This window comes from Vigna angularis, chromosome 1 (assembly GCF_016808095.1).
Source record: "Vigna angularis cultivar LongXiaoDou No.4 chromosome 1, ASM1680809v1, whole genome shotgun sequence".
In the NCBI taxonomy this organism is placed as follows: Eukaryota; Viridiplantae; Streptophyta; class Magnoliopsida; order Fabales; family Fabaceae; genus Vigna; species Vigna angularis.
Genome location: NC_068970.1, coordinates 7,175,343 through 7,194,720, shown reverse-complemented (window position 1 = coordinate 7,194,720; position 19,378 = coordinate 7,175,343). Strand labels below are relative to the sequence as shown.

Genomic DNA, 19,378 nt, shown 5'->3' with positions numbered 1-19,378 from the left:
TACGAGACAAGCTCAATGTATAATAATATATATATATATATATATATATATATATATATATATATATATATATATATATATATATATATATATATATATATATGAATATAAAACTCATCTTAGTTTTATGAAGTTAAATTAAATTTAAAGTCTATTTCTTAAAACTTATCCTAACGAGATTTGTGTGAACATATTGTTTCACCCGCTATCAGATCACTCATTAATGTCTAATCTCACGTTCGAGATGTATATACCTCGTCGTGGAGAGTGTGTTGAAAGTCTCACGTTGACGAGAGATAAGGTCAATTTAAAATATATAAGTGGATGTAAATCTCACTGTACAAGCCGATTTTATGATATTGAGTTAGACTTAAAATCTATTTCTGAACAGGTTAGAAAATACATTGGTGTGATTCTAAATTGTCCATAATTTTTCATATTTGAAATATTGAAATTTATTTCTACTATTGAATATTTTGCTGATTTTAGATGTATTTAGTTAGAGAGTGATTAATGTAAGTTTATTTTTCTTAAATTGTTTTTTAATCTATTAGAGAAAGACAAAAAAAATATATATATTTGAAGATATGTAAAAGGGTAGTGTTAAGAGTTCTCATATTTCTAGCAAGAAAAATAGTTATGTGAAAATAAATTGACATTTATAAATTTTACAAATATTGTAATTAGAATATTTTTTTTACACTGCATTAATAAATTGGCATTTGTAACTAGAATTCTTTTTGAACACTACATTTAATGACCATTGTCCATAAAATATGAGATTTTTTATGAGATACCAAAATATTTGATACTAACGAATTATGAATAAACTTACTTCTAATCGAAAATTTTAAAATAATAATTTTATGGATTATTCTACTCAAATATTAATTATTTTATTTATTTTTATTCGATATAAAATTTCAGACTCACCTTACATTTCTAACATAAAATATGTAATCGTAAGAATTACAATTTCACATCTTATTTCTTTCAATAAAAGAATGAGAGAAAGAGGGGAAAAAAAGTAAACAACTGAAATATTAAAATAAAACAATGTACTGAAAGAAAATAAAGTATTGTTTTTTTGCTTTTTATTAGTGTTTCTTAATATTATCAATCTATCATATATTATTGTAATCAGTATCATATATCATTACTTAGTTTACTGTTATTCGGTTGGTGTATTATTTTATTATATATAATTGACTATTCATCACAATGATAAATAAGAAAAAAAATATATTTTATGGTATCAAACATAACACGATCTTTCTTTCTTTTCGTTTTTCATCACGAATTTCATATTTCTGTTTTTCTATCTTCATTGGCCACCGTATCTTTTAAAATCTCCTCCATCTAGTTTTTATTATCTTTAATATCAAGAACCGTATATTTATCATTTATAATTGTAGAATCCATATGTAACACGAGCTCAACTCTTCAAAATTTAGGCATGGTCTCGCCAAGTTCTTCATCACATTATATAATATCATAACAAGGCGAATAAAAAGTCTTTAACATATCAATGAGAAAAAAAAAAAAACTTTGATTTGATACTTGATGCTACAGCTTTCTAATGGATTTACATCACCATTTCCAATCACTGATATTGTTTGTTATATTTGGTTCGCCTTAACTTACATTTATAGTCATGGTTGACAATTTATCTCATTTCTTATAGCTGTTAAAATTGGGATGAGTGTTTACACACTATACACTCAACATCTTATTATTACGTTTTTCTGGAATATAATTTTTTTGTTGAATATTGAAGGTCAACAATTTAGTATTTAAATGTTGTTTGTTATACAATTTTTTTATAGCGTTTTATTATCTTATTCTAAAAATTATATGGATAGATTAAATAGATGGACTTATTTAAAATACAGTGTTTTTTCAATTTATTTTATTTTATTTATTACAATGTAATTAAAGTGGATTAACTTAACTTATTAACTTATTTTTTTAACAGTATAATTAAAATGTTTTTTTTATTTCATCAAACATTATTATGTGAATAAATATTGAAAATTAAAATATTTACATATATATAATTTGACAAATAAATAAATTAAACATTCAAATTTTATTAAATAATATTTAAAAAAAATCAAACTGTTACAATTAAAAATAATAAATAATTATAAAAAAATAATTATTATTAATAGTTATATGTCAATCTACGTTTAACTCGTCTAAATCTCATTTAACTCTTAAGTTAAGTAACTCAAATTCAGTTTAACTTATATTTTAAAAAATAATTTTTTTTAACTCAATGTAACTTAGAAGTCGTAATAAATGGAAAAGACTCGCAATTTAAACTTATTTTAACATATTTATATATTTTTCTTTGCAAATCCTATCTATTATCAACCTACTAAACACATGTCAATAGATATTCATTTTGTTTATGAATAGGTTGCTTGTGAACAAGTACCACTTCAACTACAAAATGCAACTATATAATTATACTTTAATATGCATTAACACTGAATCATGTATCATTCTCACGGTACATCATTATCTTAGAATATCATATATCATCATGGTAGGTTATCGTTCTGTTAATATCGTACATCGTTTTATTAGTTTATCATTAGGGTAGTTTGCAAGTTATGTACAAGTGATAATAAAGAAAAACAGCCTTGTCTGAAGAAATACAAACATTTGAGAAGAGAAATTTTAAATTTAGAAAGTTATATAATTACTATAGAGTTTTCCATACTAATAGGAAGAAAAATGTAAAAGAGGAGGGTATCTTAAATTAAATATAAGGATATAGTTTTATGAGTATATGCAATGGTGGTGGTCTCATAATGAAAAGAGCATTTAGAGAGGCAACTCCAAACCTACCTTATCTAACATCTGAGGAGAGGTACTGTTTCGGCTGCCAACCATATAACTAAGGCATTTACTCTACTCTTCAGATCTGCTCCATTACAACAACACCTCAACGCGCGGGCTGTCTTGTCTTTTACGTACATTTCAATTTTCAAACCTTTTCACTCAAACCAACATACATCAAAATGCGTATATATGCCACCCAATATACAAAATCTCTATTTGATTTTTTTTTACTCTAAAAAATTATAATATTGTGAGCTAAATTATATTTTAGTCCAATAATAACAATAATCTACCCAAAGTTTTCTAAAACCGTGATCTCTTAATGTGTAATATCTTAGGGTAGGAGTGTTTTTTTCCTTGTCAAAATTAAGTTGTAACTTTTTCTGTTCTTTTTTATACATATTCACAATTAATATGTTTAAAATAGTTAATTTTCGCATAAACTTGTTTAAAAAAATAAGAGTTAAATATATTTTTGATCCTTAATTTGTAGTGAAAATTAGAATTAGTCGTTTTTTTAAATTTTGGTCTAATTTAGTCTCTCAACTTTAGAAATGTGTGAAATCAGTTATTTTAACTAAATTTTGTTAGGTTTATTTGATGTTTTAAGCGGTTTCCTGATAACATTTGAGTTGTTTATAACATTTGACACATTTTTACTTCAATGTTAACTAAATAACGTGTTTAAAACATTAAATAAAATTAACAAAATTTGGTTAAAATGACTAAATCTAACCAAAAACATATTTAACCTAAAAAATAATCCAATGTACCTTTTAAGACGGATTTGGATTATGCTTCAAATTACCTTAATTCCGTTTTGTTTTAATATCCTTTAATTATTTTATGAAAAATTTATTAATTTTAAAATATATATTTACGAAATATAATTACTTTTTATATTTTTGTTCTGCAATTTAATTATACGTCATGTAAATTCGACATGTTATATATATGAAGTCGGATTAATATACTTTGCGCATACGTATTTTAGATCTTTAATGGTAAGGTTAAGACTTAAATTGACCAATCCAATAAAAATAATGAGAAACTCAACCCCGACTTATGCTCACCGTTGATCTATAAAAGAAGTTCCGATTTCTTAGGAGGAAATAATTTGTTATACCTGAGAGTCTGCGTAAATATTTAAACCTCTTAACCACTAAACTTACAATAAAGAAATACTAATTTAGTTTATATATGGTTACTGTAAAAGATTATATATATATATATATATATATATATATATATATATATATATATATATATATATATATATATATAAGTATTTAACAGAGAAGAACCTTCTCTTTACGTCTGAAAATACTTTATATTAAAGTGTCCTACTTGATTAAAAAAAACAACAACTAAATTTGTAAGGTGGCCCTTTCGAGAGACTATAACAAGTAAAAATGTATTTATGACTGAAATTGAGTTTAAGTCTTCGTTCTTTTTTAACATGATTTTCTTAAATGTAAGATTTTAATCAAGAGTACGACTTGCAGGGATCTTTTTATTTTATTTATATTTTGATTGAGCAGAAGACATTAATTGAAAAAAATTAATATCCCAGTAATGAGAAGACAGGTGGGAGAGTATCGTATTTTGTAGGCCTCAAGATTCAATGCATGATCCGCTACTCTTATAAATACGCAATGGGAAGGGAGAATAAATTTTCAAGTTGTGGTTAAAACTCACACAGAGTCTTAGCAATTAAGAAAGGAAAGGATAAAGAAACTCTTTCTTGCATTAACGGATCTCTCCACCCATTGGTTATTTCTCCTTTCTGCTGTTTCACAGTTTCTGCTCTGTTGTATTTTAGCAAATACAGAAGAAAAAGAAAAATACTAAAGGAAGCAGATAGTGCCCAGAAGAAAGAAATATAGTGTGTGGAGGAGCATTTACGTTTGCCAAAGGAAAAAGGTGCAACTGTAAGCAATATAGCGTAAAAGATTTTTAGGAGTCTTAATTACAATATAGTGCACTGAAATGGGGGCTCCTTTATCAACATGGCCATGGGAGAACCTTGGAATGTACAAGGTACACAAATCTAGCTGTGATTTGCATATGTTGGTACCTTTTTCTTTGTTATATTAATTCTTACATGGGTTATGTGTGATCTTACTTTGTTTTTCATTGGATATACACAGTATCTATTATATGGGCCGTTTGTGGCGAAAGTCGTGTATGAATGGTTCTACAACGAGGAACACTCCTACTACAATCTCAGCTGGTGCCTTCATTTGCTCATACTAAGTGGTCTCAGAGGTCTAATTCATGTCCTTTGGGGTTCTTATAGCCACATGCTTTTTCTCACCAGAAATCGACGGATTCTTCAGCAGGGTGTTGATTTCAAGCAGATTGACAAAGAATGGGACTGGTAAAAAAACTTGGAAAGGAATTTCTTTCTCTCTCTTCTCCATTTGTTCAAATAAAATTACATTATGTTGAAAATGGTTTCTTATGTACCGTGTGTCTCCTGATATATTTGTTTTTCAATCAGGGACAATTTCTTGATTCTTCAAACACTAGTTGCCTCCATGGCCTGCTATATGTTTCCCTTTCTTCAGCATCTTCCTATCTGGAATATAAAAGGTCTTTTCTTTACTTTGATTCTCCATGTGGGAGTCTCCGAGCCACTTTTTTATTGGGTGCACAAGAAGTTCCATGGAGACTATCTTTTCACCCGCTATCATTCACTACACCATTCATCACCTGTACCAGAATCTTTTACCGGTGAGAATCATATTTTCCTTTCTTTACTTTAATCCTCCCCTGTAGATTCTGATTTTGGATCTATCCGATTATTCAAAAGGAAGATTAAGAGGTGTTTATCTGTTCGAATTTCACAACAGCTTATACTCATTTTTCAAGCCACTTGTTAATGTTGTGTTGTTTTTGAAACATGACTTGTTTTCCTACAGCTGGACATGCAACACTCTTGGAGCATCTTATTCTGACGGTAGTCATTGGAATCCCTATCCTTGGGACTTCTGTGATGGGATATGGATCAGCAAGCTTGACATATGTTTATGTTTTGATTTTTGACTTCCTGAGATGCTTGGGCCACGGCAATGTTGAAATCTTTCCTCATCAGTTGTTCGAGAAATTCCAATTTCTTAGATATGTGATATACACACCAACGTAAGTTAATTTAGAGCTGTTACATCCGTTAGTTTCATATATTTCTCAGTTACTGTCATCACCTATTTAATTGTAACACATGTCACAAGAAAACTCGCATTGATCCGTGTCAGACTTTTAAGAAGACATGTGAAAAGCATTTACTGTACGTGACCTAAATGCAAATGAAACCTTAGCTGAATAGTTGTGGCACTTCGTGTTCTTTATGATATAGTTGAATGTCGGTAGAGAACGAAACAAGTGAAGGATAATGGAGCTGGAACAAAGTCGGTCGTGGAACTGTGATTTAGATAATTAGATGAAAATCCTTACTTATTTTTTCTACTTTTTCATAAACCTTCGAAGCTACATGAGAGTACCTAAAGAATAACTTTGTGCTTGTGTTTCTCTCTCTCTCTTTCTCCGTACACAAACCTACCCTTAAGAGAGGGGAGTGGAAAGGACCTAAAGCTAACAGTCTAGGGTTCTCTCATGTGAAGAGAGAAGTTCAAGTAAACCAGTGGTCCCCGAGAGTTGAATTTGAACAAGTTTTTGGCAACGAGTTTGAGGCTCACAGCTAAAGATGTTTGGCTGGAAACCTATTTAAGTTCTGCCGCATAGTGCATATTTAGCTTTCTTCCATGTGTTGTTGCAATTGCCGAGAGGATGACTAAGTGAGCATGCATTTCCTAAAAGTGGTCCAATCCAGCTCTCAGTTCAAAATACGATTCTTTTATTCACGTCCATTTCTAAGCAGTTGTGACTTGTATGTATCATTCATTTCTTTCCATGCTATTATGCAGATATCACAGCCTGCACCACTCTGACAAGGACACTAATTTCTGCCTCTTTATGCCTCTCTTTGACGCACTGGGCGGTACCCTCAACAAAAAATCATGGCAAACACACAAAACATCAAGTTCAGGTTCAGGTAAGCTGTGCTATGATTCGATCACTTCTTCTAGTTTTTCTTTCGTTCATTTTGACTTCAATACTAGATGGGCACCCAACATAACAAATAGAAACTTTAAAATAGCTGTATTCTGTGTTATGAAGTAGAGTTTTACCATATACATGCAAATTTTTTTTACCGTCACTTGTCAATTATCATTGCAGGAAACGTTGACAGGGTACCCCATTTTGTTTTCCTGGCTCATATTGTTGATGTGTCATCCTCTATGCATGTTCAATTCGTCCTGAGATCCTTTGCTTCGTTGCCATACACAACAAGGCTCTTCTTGGTCATTGGCTGGCCCGTTGCTTTTCTAGTTTTGCTAGCAATGTGGGTTTGGTCCAAGACCTTTTTAGTTAGTTTCTACAATCTGAGAGGAAGATTGCACCAAACATGGGTTGTACCTCGATGTGGCTTTCAGGTTGAACCATATAAGTCAGAAAGCTGTACTCACTTTTCTTTTTCCACCATGAATATTTATTTATTTCTTTGTCTTTTTCCACTTTTGCAGTATTTCTTGCCATTTGCTACTGACGGGATCAATAAGCAAATTGAGCTAGCCATCCTAAGGGCCGATAAAATTGGGGTTAAAGTCATTAGCCTTGCTGCATTGAATAAGGTCTGACATATTGAACTTTTTTTTCTAGCTATTTGATTCGTCCAGCGTAGTAAATCGAACTTGGATAATTAATTCGATCTGGCCTTCTCTGAGCATAGTTGGTGAAGGTTTGAATGCCATCCATGGTAGTAGTACGTACATAATAAATGCTGAATAGGAATGGTGGGTCTCTTTTGTAACATCCGAAACAAATTACACATGGCCTCCCATTTTCCGTGGAGCTATACATAAATAAAATGAAAGTAGTAAATATTTTATCAGACATTCAGCTTAGCATTAATGGTCAGAACTTTGTTAACTTGAATCATTTACTCACTGAATGTAGAATGAATCGCTAAACGGGGGTGGAAAGCTTTTTGTGGACAAGCACCCAAACCTTAGGGTTCGAGTTGTTCATGGGAACACGTTAACCGCTGCTGTTATACTTAATGAAATCCATCAAGATGTGAAAGAGGTGTTCCTAACAGGAGCTACTTCCAAGCTCGGAAGAGCAATTGCTCTTTACCTTTGCCAAAAGAAAGTCAAAGTTCTGGTAAATTTTCTCAGAGTCCCCATTTTTTACCATTTTACTTCCATTCTATTGTGCTTTTTACAGCATTTTCCCCCTTTCTTTTCCTACTTTGGTTTCAAAAATTAATCAAATTGAACTACTAATAGTGAAAATTTTCATTTGTCCTTGAGTAAGTACTTTCCTTGCTAGGAAGACGTCTAATATCTAGTTATTTTTTATTAATTTATTTTTTAAATAAAAATAAGCAAAAAAATGATAAATAAAGAAAGATACCGATAGAAGGAAAAAATACCATAGTAGGATATGCAATATTAAAAAAGAAATTGCTTGGAGAAAGCATTCAAAAGTATCTGGTTCAACAGTAACGGATGGTAAAAGATGAAGTGGAACTGTGGTGCAGTGAAAGTAGATCCTTTCATTGTTTGATTGATTCCAGGGCAGTCTTGAATATGGATAGAATATGAAAATATTAGGATAGTATTTATAATATTAATTTAGTTCTGTTTTAACTTTGCTAAAGTAAGATAAGGACTTGTGGGGTCATTATTAAATTCTTGTCATATATTAGCATCTATTAGGTTCAGACTTATTATTTAGTATTCCCTCCTGTTTCAGTGGTGGATTTATAGTATAGCAACATCATAGCTCATAGCTTCCTATCAATTATGCATATAGATGCTGTGAAAATGAAATTTGTGTTCTGAGAAATGGAACCTTTTCGCCGTTTGATTAGAGGGTGAGGGTAGGCACGGAGACCCTTTTAGTCAATTATGCACGTAAATTAATGAGACATTGCCAACTTTATTATTATTATTTTTACACAGATGCTAATTCAAGTAATGCTGATAATAGTGGTTAATTCTGGTGAAGCAGAAGTCTCATGATTCTTGATTTATTTAATCACCATAGCTAATGCGCTCAGAGTTACTTTGCAGATGTTAACTCTTTCAACAGATAGATTTCAGAGGATCCAAAAGGAAGCTCCTCTGGAATATCAGAGCTATCTTGTCCAAGTGACAAAATACCAAGCTGCACAAAACTGCAAGGTACAACCATGAAAATATAACTTGGAAAAACTTTGCTGGTGACAAATCAACATAACTTACTCCTTCACTATTTACTATTTACACACGTGGTTTGATTTTGGTGCAACTTAGGAAATTGACATATGGTATAATTATTATTGAAAGAGAAATTATTCTGTAGCATGAACTTTACATGTGCTTACTTGTCTTAATGCAGACCTGGATAGTTGGTAAGTGGATAACGCCAAGAGAGCAATATTGGGCCCCACGTGGAACCCATTTTCATCAATTTGTTGTCCCACCCATTTTATCATTCAGAAGAGATTGCACTTACGGTGATCTGGCTGCCATGAGATTGCCAGAAGACGTGGAAGGACTTGGTTGCTGTGAGGTGAGTGTTACCAACTCTAGCAGTATCTGTCTCATCTCCTTCGTTTTCTGTCATCTGATATACAGTTCTTATATCTGTTATTAAGCAATTAATAGTCATAGTATCTGTTCACAAAATAGTCTGACACAGATGCATATATTATGAATGCAGTACACAATGGATAGAGGAGTCGTTCATGCCTGTCATGCGGGGGGAGTGGTACACAGCCTTGAAGGTTGGTCTCATCACGAAGTTGGGGCCATAGATGTTAACAGAATTGATCTTGTGTGGGAAGCAGCACTCAAACATGGCTTAAGACCAGTGTCAAGATTCACACAGTAAAAGAAATTAAAACTCTTCAGTCAAAAAGTGTTTTTCTCAAGTTGTTTTCTTCTTCTTTTGTTGTATTATTTGAACATCACACTCGCCATAACTGTGGTTATATTCTTTGAACTGGCTGTATAACATTTCTGATGTTTCTTCGATGTTAAAATCCATCACATTCAGTGATTAATTCATGGCATAAATTAAGCCAAAAACCAAGCTAGCAAGTTGCCATTCTGATTGCTTATATATATATATATATATATATAGAAATGCATTGGTTTGTCACTTTAAACATTTCCTTTTATATCAATGAAAAGAAAATTAACAAGTGGCCAAACAACAAGAAAAGTAAACTTTTATTGAAGGAAAATGTTTGTTCCATTGTTTTCAAAACATGGGAAAATGTTGTCCATGCAAGAGAAAAGTTTATACAAGTTAAGTTTGTCCTTGTGTGATCGCGTTTTGATCTTGAAATTCATGCAAATTCAAACTTAATTTGATTAAAACCTAAAATATATGACACAAAATTGCCTCAATCGGATTTTTTCTTGTAATATATTAATATTAATTAACATTATATATAATTAACTTTTATAATAAAAATAAAAGTTAAATTGTGACGTGTATAAAAAACTTAATGATAAAAATAAAAAAGAGGATAAACATCACTCTCATCATTTTTATTTTCTCCTCTCTCACGTTCTCTCTCTCAAGCCATTCTTTCTCTTTTTTCTTTCAATTTCTTCCTCATTTTTTTTTTAAATCTAATTGCATCACTTAGTAGAAATTGGAGAACTAAGGAATATTTTAAACTAATAAGATTTCAATACAAAGTAAGTTTCTATTTATTCTATGGAATCACTCTTTTATTTTTGTGTTTTTAGCCATCAATTTTAATGGAGACAGTTGAGAGAAGTGATTCTCTCAGCTTATTGCACCACATATTAAATTTGTGTCTTATTTGAATACCTACACTAAATCTCTAATTAGGAATAACTTAATCTATTAAACTTGGAAATTATTAAAAATTTACAATACAAGTGTTTTAAGTACATGGTGACAATGAATACGATGTGACATTGAACTGCATAATTTGAAGAAATCGATCTATGAATATTAATATTGTCCGTTGGATTATCTGGACAGGTTTTGCATCAAACTAATAAATCAATTTTTATACAAGAAAAAAAGTAGTAATGTATGTTTGATTTAACTATTTGATAGAAATAGACTGGATAAATGTTGTAATATGAATGTGATGCATCACATCCACAAATAAAATTAGAAATTTAAATAATGTGGTTCAACACTTTAATATTGTAATTTTTTTTGAAAAAATTATAAATCTTCAAATAATTTGTAACTATCTAATCTAAAAAACTTATTGACTTATGATAATCATTATCAAATCAACATTTTATTTTTTCAATAACTTTTTTTTTCCTTTTTCATATTATTCAATATAAAACTTTAATGAATATTCCCTTAATAACCAATATAAAGTAATTAGACCATTTTTGTTCGATGAGGGTTTTAAGATTGTAGTGCATATATTTATATCAAAAGTAGAAAGAAAAAATATAAGTTTTTGGTGTGAATGGAAATTACAGTAGTATTGATAAAGAAACAACAGAAATAGTCCGTTGCCTTTTTTGTGAAAAGAAACAAGAGAAATAGTGCGGAACTGAAAGGGAAGTGACGGTGGGAAATTGCTGTCATTTTGGCGAAATATAGTTGTTAGCATTTATTTTAAACTATGATCTTAATGATAATAATAATAACTAATTTAATTATAATTAAGCTGGATGGATAGTTATTGGTTGGGCTGTGGACAGTTCAACTTTAACAAGAGCAGATTTGGTGGTATGTGGGATTTCTAAGACTTTAATGCTTTCAGATTACCTGTCATTTATAAGTTAGTAGGAGTAACATATTAATATAACTTTTTAAAAGAATTATTATAGTATTAATTATTGTTTATCCTTACTTGTTCATTATTTCATCCAAATTTCTATTTAGGTTAATAAAAAGGTCAATTCAATTTGATTCTTTGCTTTTTACATTGATTTAAATCAGTTATTTCCTCCGAATTGATTTTACGCTTTTAAAAGTTTTAATTGGTAAAAGTTTTAAACGTTAGAAAATATAATGACAATTTTCCACTGCAACTAATTAATTTGTAGTTAATAACTTTTTAAGTGATGGTTTAAACTATTGTCATGATTATTAATTTAGAGAGAAGAAGCCCATCACATCGATTTAAAGAAATTAAAAAACTGAATCATGTAGATTTCAAATTTAAAAGATCAAATTAATCCAACTATTAACAATAAGACAAAATTAAATGAATAGTTGTTAAAAAAGTAATTAAAGCTTTATTATATAATAACTTATTATTAAATAATAGTACTTCATTAACACAAACTATTTTCTCTTTCCTCTATCTGTTTATTCACATGATACAACTGTGCAGAATTTAATGCAGGCCGATGTAGTTGATTAGCTTAGTTTACTTTCGTCTTTAATTCCTATGATTTTTAAAGTATAAAACGCTTTTTTATATTTCAACGGTCAAACCAAAACTACTTTTGGAAGCCAACATTTTCCTATTATTTCAACCAAATAAAAAATATTTTATACTTTACAAAATCATTGGATAATAATAATAATAATAATAATAATAATAATAATAATAATAATAATAATAATAATATTGTGAAAATGGGTGGCCCATTTATTATGGGTTGACTACCTAGCGAGTCAATCCAATTTGGCTCATTTATTAGTGAGTCAAGAAAATTCAAATCCGACCTAACTTATTACGAATTCGTGAGTTAAATGGGTTGGCTCGCTGATTCACTTAATTACAATTTTTTTAAAATCTAAAAAAAGTACAATACTTTTGTTCAAATTTAAATAAATTTCACTATAAAATGATGTTAAACTCCAAATACAATTCAAAATAAAAAAATGTAACATACAACTCAAACGTAATCTAGCAAACTTAAAAAACAAATAAATAAGTTTATAATATTGATATTTTTTGTGTCACCTATCCATTTATAAGATTAAAGTCTTAAATGGATAAATTTATAATATTTTGCTTTTTTAAAACATCTTTTTCTTTATTCTCATTCACAATACAATAAAAAAGGTTAACAAATAATATTGAAACATAAAATAATAAATAATTAAATAAAACTAGGTGGGTTGATGAGACAACCCGACTCACCACAGGTTCAACCCGGATGAGCCGGGTTGAAAATTGACCTCTATAAAAAAAATTCATTTTTCTCAAACCTAACTCGGTCCAAACCCATTGTGTACCGGGTTGGCCCATAGATTTTAACCCATTTTGACAACACTAAATAATAATAAATAATTTCTACAATCTTAACATCTATCTTCTATAAAATAAAAGGAGTTATCCGTGACAACTTACATAAATTTACTCTTATAAAGCAAATAGAATGTGAGCATTCCTTTTCCTTCCTTTTCTTTTTCTTTTCTTCCTCACTCTTTTATTAGTGTTTTCTTTTTCTTTTAAATTTTGTTCTCTTTAATTAGGAATCACAATGCTAAGTAGTTAATGTGTACCGTGTAACCGTCTAGTCAACACACTTCTCTATTCATCGAGCAATTAACTATTTTACAATAATGAACATTTTCCAAAATCCCTTCACCAATTACACTTCATTTTGTAACCGGTTGATTACTAATCCAGGACTGACCGATTGATAATTACATATTAAAACTATCACCATAAATCCATCATGTTTATGCTTATGAACTCTTGGATCGTAATTGAGTCAATCCTAATTGAAAGCCAACATCAAACTTATGAATACAGATGTAAGGTAAAAAGATACGTGATTGTATTTACTGTGAAATTAAGACTACAATGTGATAAATTCATCGAATTTCGGCTTCGAAGAAAATTTGGAGTGGTTCTTGACCCACTATTTGAAAGAAGTTATATAGACTAATCCTTAATTCCTCGTCGGAAGCTGAGTACAGGGTCCTTGTCACCGCGACTTGTGAAATTCAATGGATTAGATATCTTCTTCACAATTTCAAATCCAAGCTGACCTTCCAACCGTTCTCTAGTGTAACGACCAGTCTGCCAGACAATAACTCTACCTTCCACAAACACATAAAACACATCGATATCGATATTCATGTGATTCGGGAGACACTACAGAGAAATCTCTTCCATCTCCTCTCGATTTGCTCAAAAAATTAGCTTGCCAACGTTTTCACAAAGACCTTTCACCGCATTAACTTGAGGATGAATGTTTCCAAGCTTGGGATGTTGAGCATTCACCATCCAATTTGAGAAGAGAGTATTGAAATCAGAGCTAGCAGAATTGTATTCCAGTCCGACATGTTTTTTCCTTTTTGTTTGAAACCTAAAAATATATTCAACTATGCTTTGTAAATGACACGAAACATACACACATCAAAGACAAAAGTTTTCTTATTTGATTTTTCCTGTTTTCATCTCTCTTATTCCTACACTTTCCTCCTAACGTGCTCATGGCGCGCTGCTGCCTTTTCACTTCGTCATATAGCATAGTGGCTCCAATAATTGTAAAAGAAAACATGCATTCTCTGTTGATAAGAAAGAACTTTGAAGGAATCTAATTAAACTTCCAAGAATTCATCATTTTAGTTACTTTTGTAAGGAAAGATTGGAGAATATATAAGCTGGTGGCATGACTAAGATTTCCACTCGTGTCTTCTGTGTTAGTATAACCAATAAATTTTCAATTTTCTTGGATAACTAACAAGTTAGTGATAGTTACTCTCATCCTCATTTCAAAATTGACTCTATAACAGTTTCTCCAATCATTTTCTTATTAAAGCAACCTTTTTCCTATTTTATTGTTTACCATCATGTTTTACCTCCTCTGACTCTTTCTATCTGTTTACTGGCTTATAAACTAGAGAATTTTATTACTAACTATACCAAGCTTTAATTCTTGAAGTAATGCCATTTTTTGTGAAATGAAGCATCCCGTGTTATATCCTTTTCACGTTCTTACAACTCAATGTTTGTTAAAAGTACATGTTTCATTAGCTAGGAACTATTATTTATTAGCATCTAAGTAACAGAGGGAAAATTTAGCTATTTTATCTCGTAAGAAAAGACTTGTCCACAAAGCAAAGCTCACTTAGGTAGTAAATGGGCTAGGGTGGAAATGGCAATAATTGATGCTGCTGCAAATAGTATTTGTGTGCCATTGTGGAGGCTTTTTGGTGGGGCTTCTAATACCATAAACATTCACATAACAGTTAAGTTTTTTTTTCTATCTCAAATAAAATGCTTCTGATGAAAATAATTATTCAAAAATCTCAGAAATGAACTATCTAATAGAAGGAATTCTAGCGCAGATGCACTAATACACTCATGAAATTTTGTTTCAATATTGTAGGCATTTAGCGTTGAACTTAGTTTTATTTTTTTCGATTGCAGATATGTGGGTTGACTTGTATTTGAGCAACCAGTTCACAGAGATGATTGGGATGGTCTTGGGTATGTCAGTAGTATAGGAAGAGAGAGATATGGTGTATCTGTTGCAGCTAATGAGAATTGCAGAAGAATAGTTTATATTTAAAAAATTGTGGAAGAAAATGTTTAAGACTAGACTTGTGGGTTAAGACTAAACATTTCAAATTACACCATTTAAAATAATAAATTTGCATTTCAAAATTCAAATTTTATATTTAAGGTTATATAATGTGAAATGTATTTTTTATTTTATATTCTAAAATGCAAATTCAAAATTAAGAGTTTAATATTAATGATATAGTATATTTTGGAAAGTTTCTAAGTTTTATATTTCGAAATTCAAAATTAAAAAAAAAAGTAAAATTAAATTTTTCTAGCATATAAGTGTAGGAAGAAATTATGGAGATATAGAAAAAAGCTGCCCCGTAAATGTTCTATAGGCCCAAAGGGAAGCTGTTGGCCCAATAATCTCAGAGGTCGGTCCGCATGGACAAAAGCGACAAACAAACATGACACGTGACATAGTGGTTCCTCGGAATCGGACACGTGTCTCCATGTCAAAAGTTTTCAAACCGCCAAACAACTAAGTTTTACTGTTCCTTCAACGCCAAAGTTGCATTTTCACAGAGAACGAAGAAGAAGAAGAAAGGAAAATGGAAAAGAGAGCGCGCCTGAGAGTCCAAAAGAGGAAACCCATCAAACGCAGAGGAACGAAAGTGTTTCTTAAAAAGGTTTTGGATTATCTTAAGTCTGATACTTTCATGTATGCCCCTCTCCTCTCATCTCTACCCTGTCATGCTTTCGACGCCTTCCCTTCTTCCCCTGCTAAAGGTTTCACATCTATCCTTCATAATTCCTTATTTCTTGGTTTCAACTACCATTGTTTTGTTTCATGGGGTGGTTGTTTATGATATCTGAACGTTTCAGAGTTGGAATTTCAAAAAGCTGAAAAAGAGCGGCGGTGTTTTGGGAAACAAGTTGGGAAGTATCTCAAATCTGATGATTATATGTATGATCCTCTGCTTCATCTTCCCCATTCATCTAAAGGTTAGCTTGTTGTATAAATACTTGTTTGCTGTTTTCAACTTTAATTGTTACCTGTTATAGAGGATGTGAGTGCGGTTCTGGTGTGCTTGTAGCATCCAAACTAGTAAAGTTTTCGTGTCAAATTTTATGAAGCGCATTCACAGATTGATATATGAATTGAAGAGCGGATTGCTAACCTAAGGACAATGTTTAAGGAATAAAGTGGAAACTCTTTATTTTAAGGAGAGATGGATTATGAAAAACAAGTTATACTGTTTACCGAATGACTACTTATTCGTTAGACCTTAAACAAACTGTTTTATTACTTCTATCCAAACAATCCTCAACATGTCTCTTGGTTTGTAAAACGGTGAAAGTAGTGATTTGATAGTTTTTTCAGTATCGTATTTATTGAGAAGTCCTACATTGCAAGTCTAAAGCTTATTTGTATGCTTATCACAAAATCTGATAAGGCTAAATTGAAAAAATTACAAGACACGGAATATGATGTGGATATGACGTGTATATATATATATATATATATATATATATATATATATATATATAAGTTTCAAACTATCAATTAACACATTGTCAACTAACATATTATCAACTAACACAAAAATAATCTAATCTATCTTTTTAATATCTAAAAAGTTTATAAGATTTATTCCTTATTGTTATAATCATATTACAAACTTATATAATAAGTTTACAAGTTTATGAACTTTTTTAGAAAATCAATGGATTTGTGGTTATTAGTATTTGTGTTCATAGAGGCATAGAGGCGTATGCATTTTTGGTCCTCTCAGTAATACTTTAGATGTAATCTTTACTTTAGACAATTCATATGAGCAGTGACTTGCAGCCAAACGTGATTTACTGGTTAAAAAATTACATCCTTTCGAATGAATTGTCTCAATTTGATTGTTTCTTCAATTTATCTTCAGTTCTTGTCTTTTTTTAATGTCACTTTTAACCATTTTCCTTTCCTGATTGGTTGCACTCTAATTTTTTACTAACAGACTGACAGATTGTTGCATGCGTGGGTTTTGTGTTGATCTGCCAAATTGCAGAACCTTTGCATGACTATGGAATGAAAAGAATGGATGATTCAACTAGAAGGTTGACAATGAAAGTTAATCAACAAACTGATCATCTAGGAAATGCAAACCAAAGTTCCGAAAGTCCTGTTCCTCAAACAGACATCTCTGATCAGCATAAACACACAGAAACTGTGAAGCATACTGTGTACCAATTTTGTCGCTCAACTGCTGCTCCAAGTAAAAGTTTTTGCTTCGTAAAACGCATTACTTTACTACTTTAGCTGCGCTAATTCATTAATTGTGTTAGTTCATGTTGTCAATTGTTGCCTTGCCAGAAATGAGACTCAATTTATTGCAGGGCATTATAGGACTTATAGTAGATTTATTGGCCTTTTGATGGAGGATGAGGAAATTTACCGTTTTGATCAGGATTGTCCAACTCTCAAGTTAATTAGTCGACCACTTTACAATTTTAAGTAGAGAATTCAAGTTAACTTGCTTCCAAACTCATTTATAAGTAAACTCAACCAGACTAATTCAAGGAATTCACATGAAATTCTCAAGTTTGCAAGTTTGTCAAATTTATTTCTGTCCCAACGATCCAAAATGACAGTGTTTTATGGGAGCATATCTTCTCTGAAAAAAGAAAAACTTGACATAATCGAATGTTAAATCTCACCGTTGATCTTTTAAAATAGAATAATATTGTATCTATAAAAAGGTATTGAAGGGCTAGAATCTCATATAACATAAAGTCATGGCAGAGAAATGAGAGAATCCATTCTCTGTTTTATTCTGCCATGCACCCTTTCGAAAGGCAAGAGTAAACATATTTACCAAGGCTCTAATCAATTGGCCAAGAGATCCTTTCCATTATTCATTTTCTGCAGACCAATTGGTGATCAGTTGTAGAATAAGTTTTGTTTCCTTTTTTTGCGTCTTAATTATGATTCTGTCAGATATTTACCAATTTACCTTATGTTTGAATACTATCTCTGTTTTTTGAATATTGTTTTTATATATAACAAACTCTTATGAAGTTACATGTAAATGAAACCTTCATGATTTTACTTATAATCTTGAGTTTGACAACCTAGATTTTGTTGGTTATTATGGTGTGACAAGCTGACTTAGCATAAGGAATTCTAATGCATATTTTATTAAGAATGATTTTGGACAGTTATAACTCTACTTATATGTATGGTGCAGGGATTGTTACCCGGAACTCCCAGCTGAGAGCTCATGGTTGATTGGAACTTTGGATATACCAGTAAACATAGAAGATTATAACCTATACAGGGTGTTCTTTTAGGTGTACACACTATATGTGTTATGTAGAATTTTATCAATTATTATCGTCTTCGTTTTTTGATAGAATATGCAAATGTCATTTATGACATGCAGTTTTCATGTAAGGTTTTGAGTTTTTTCAATGGTAGTTTGAACTTCCTTATCATATTGGTGTTGGGTTTGTCCATCATCAAGATTGTCATTGAGGACTGTATTTTGTTTAAACTTTTCTTTGGCAAACACAAAATTCTAAATGATCGTTATACCTACTCACCAATGACTCGAAGAGCAGTCACATTCTTTCTGCATTATTAAAATTTACATTCAATGATCAGCCTGCTAAATACATTGAACGGGGCATGGAACACACTTATATTACTTTCTCGAAATGCTTGTTTTAATGCAAAAGTGAGTCGTTTGTTTTCATTTTTGTGAAAGAAATGAAGCCACATTTATAATCCTCAATAAGAATGTAGTAAAAAAAACAGAAAATAGAAGAAAACCTAAAAGTATTGTACAATAGCCAAGTAGAAAGGCTGTAGTAGTGGAGAACGTGGGCAGTATCTAATTATTAGTCCTGTTTATGTTGTTTATATATATCTAGTGTCTAGATCAGTCACAAAAGCTCATTAAGTAACGATTAGTGTTTCTGATAAAGATAGCATTGATTGAAATAGCGAATGTCCCACAACCGTGATGTGTTTGAAGCTGCTACTGCTCACTGTAT

The 19,378-nt window shown here is 30.8% G+C and overlaps 2 protein-coding genes across 3 annotated transcripts; both read left to right on the top strand.

Annotated features, from left to right (window-relative positions):
* The first annotated feature begins 4,521 nt into the window (after positions 1–4,521).
* LOC108321575 (very-long-chain aldehyde decarbonylase CER3) lies at positions 4,522–9,989 on the top strand. Its single transcript, XM_017553369.2, has 11 exons — positions 4,522–4,890; positions 5,001–5,230; positions 5,354–5,586; positions 5,775–5,994; positions 6,777–6,904; positions 7,090–7,346; positions 7,437–7,544; positions 7,870–8,076; positions 8,991–9,101; positions 9,298–9,471; positions 9,622–9,989. Exons 1-11 carry the CDS (start codon positions 4,840–4,842, stop codon positions 9,790–9,792), a joined length of 1,890 nt encoding a protein of 629 aa, XP_017408858.1. The 5' UTR covers positions 4,522–4,839; the 3' UTR covers positions 9,793–9,989.
* Positions 9,990–15,882: 5,893 nt separating this feature from the next.
* LOC108321556 (uncharacterized) lies at positions 15,883–18,920 on the top strand. Of its 2 annotated transcripts, XM_017553339.2 has the most exons (4): positions 15,883–16,120; positions 16,217–16,336; positions 17,392–17,598; positions 18,571–18,920. In XM_017553339.2, the coding sequence occupies exons 1-4, from the start codon at positions 15,943–15,945 to the stop codon at positions 18,609–18,611; spliced, it is 546 nt and encodes a 181-aa protein (XP_017408828.1). In that variant the 5' UTR covers positions 15,883–15,942; the 3' UTR covers positions 18,612–18,920. The 2 variants fall into 2 exon arrangements, with proteins under 2 accessions (XP_017408828.1, XP_052727603.1); XM_052871643.1 differs by having other exon boundaries at positions 17,392–18,920.
* The last annotated feature ends 458 nt before the right edge of the window (positions 18,921–19,378 follow it).

Excerpts from the sequence above, each read along its gene's own strand:
- LOC108321575 (XM_017553369.2), top strand. The coding sequence starts at position 4,840 with ATGGGGGCTCCTTTATCAACATGGCCATGGGAGAACCTTGGAATGTAC. Across the intron at positions 5,995-6,776 it reads TATGTGATATACACACCAAC|ATATCACAGCCTGCACCACT; the intron begins GTAAGTTAATTT and ends GCTATTATGCAG. Across the intron at positions 9,102-9,297 it reads AAGCTGCACAAAACTGCAAG|ACCTGGATAGTTGGTAAGTG; the intron begins GTACAACCATGA and ends GTCTTAATGCAG.
- LOC108321556 (XM_052871643.1), top strand. The coding sequence starts at position 15,943 with ATGGAAAAGAGAGCGCGCCTGAGAGTCCAAAAGAGGAAACCCATCAAA. Across the intron at positions 16,121-16,216 it reads CCCTTCTTCCCCTGCTAAAG|AGTTGGAATTTCAAAAAGCT; the intron begins GTTTCACATCTA and ends TGAACGTTTCAG. Across the intron at positions 16,337-17,391 it reads TCTTCCCCATTCATCTAAAG|AACCTTTGCATGACTATGGA; the intron begins GTTAGCTTGTTG and ends GCCAAATTGCAG.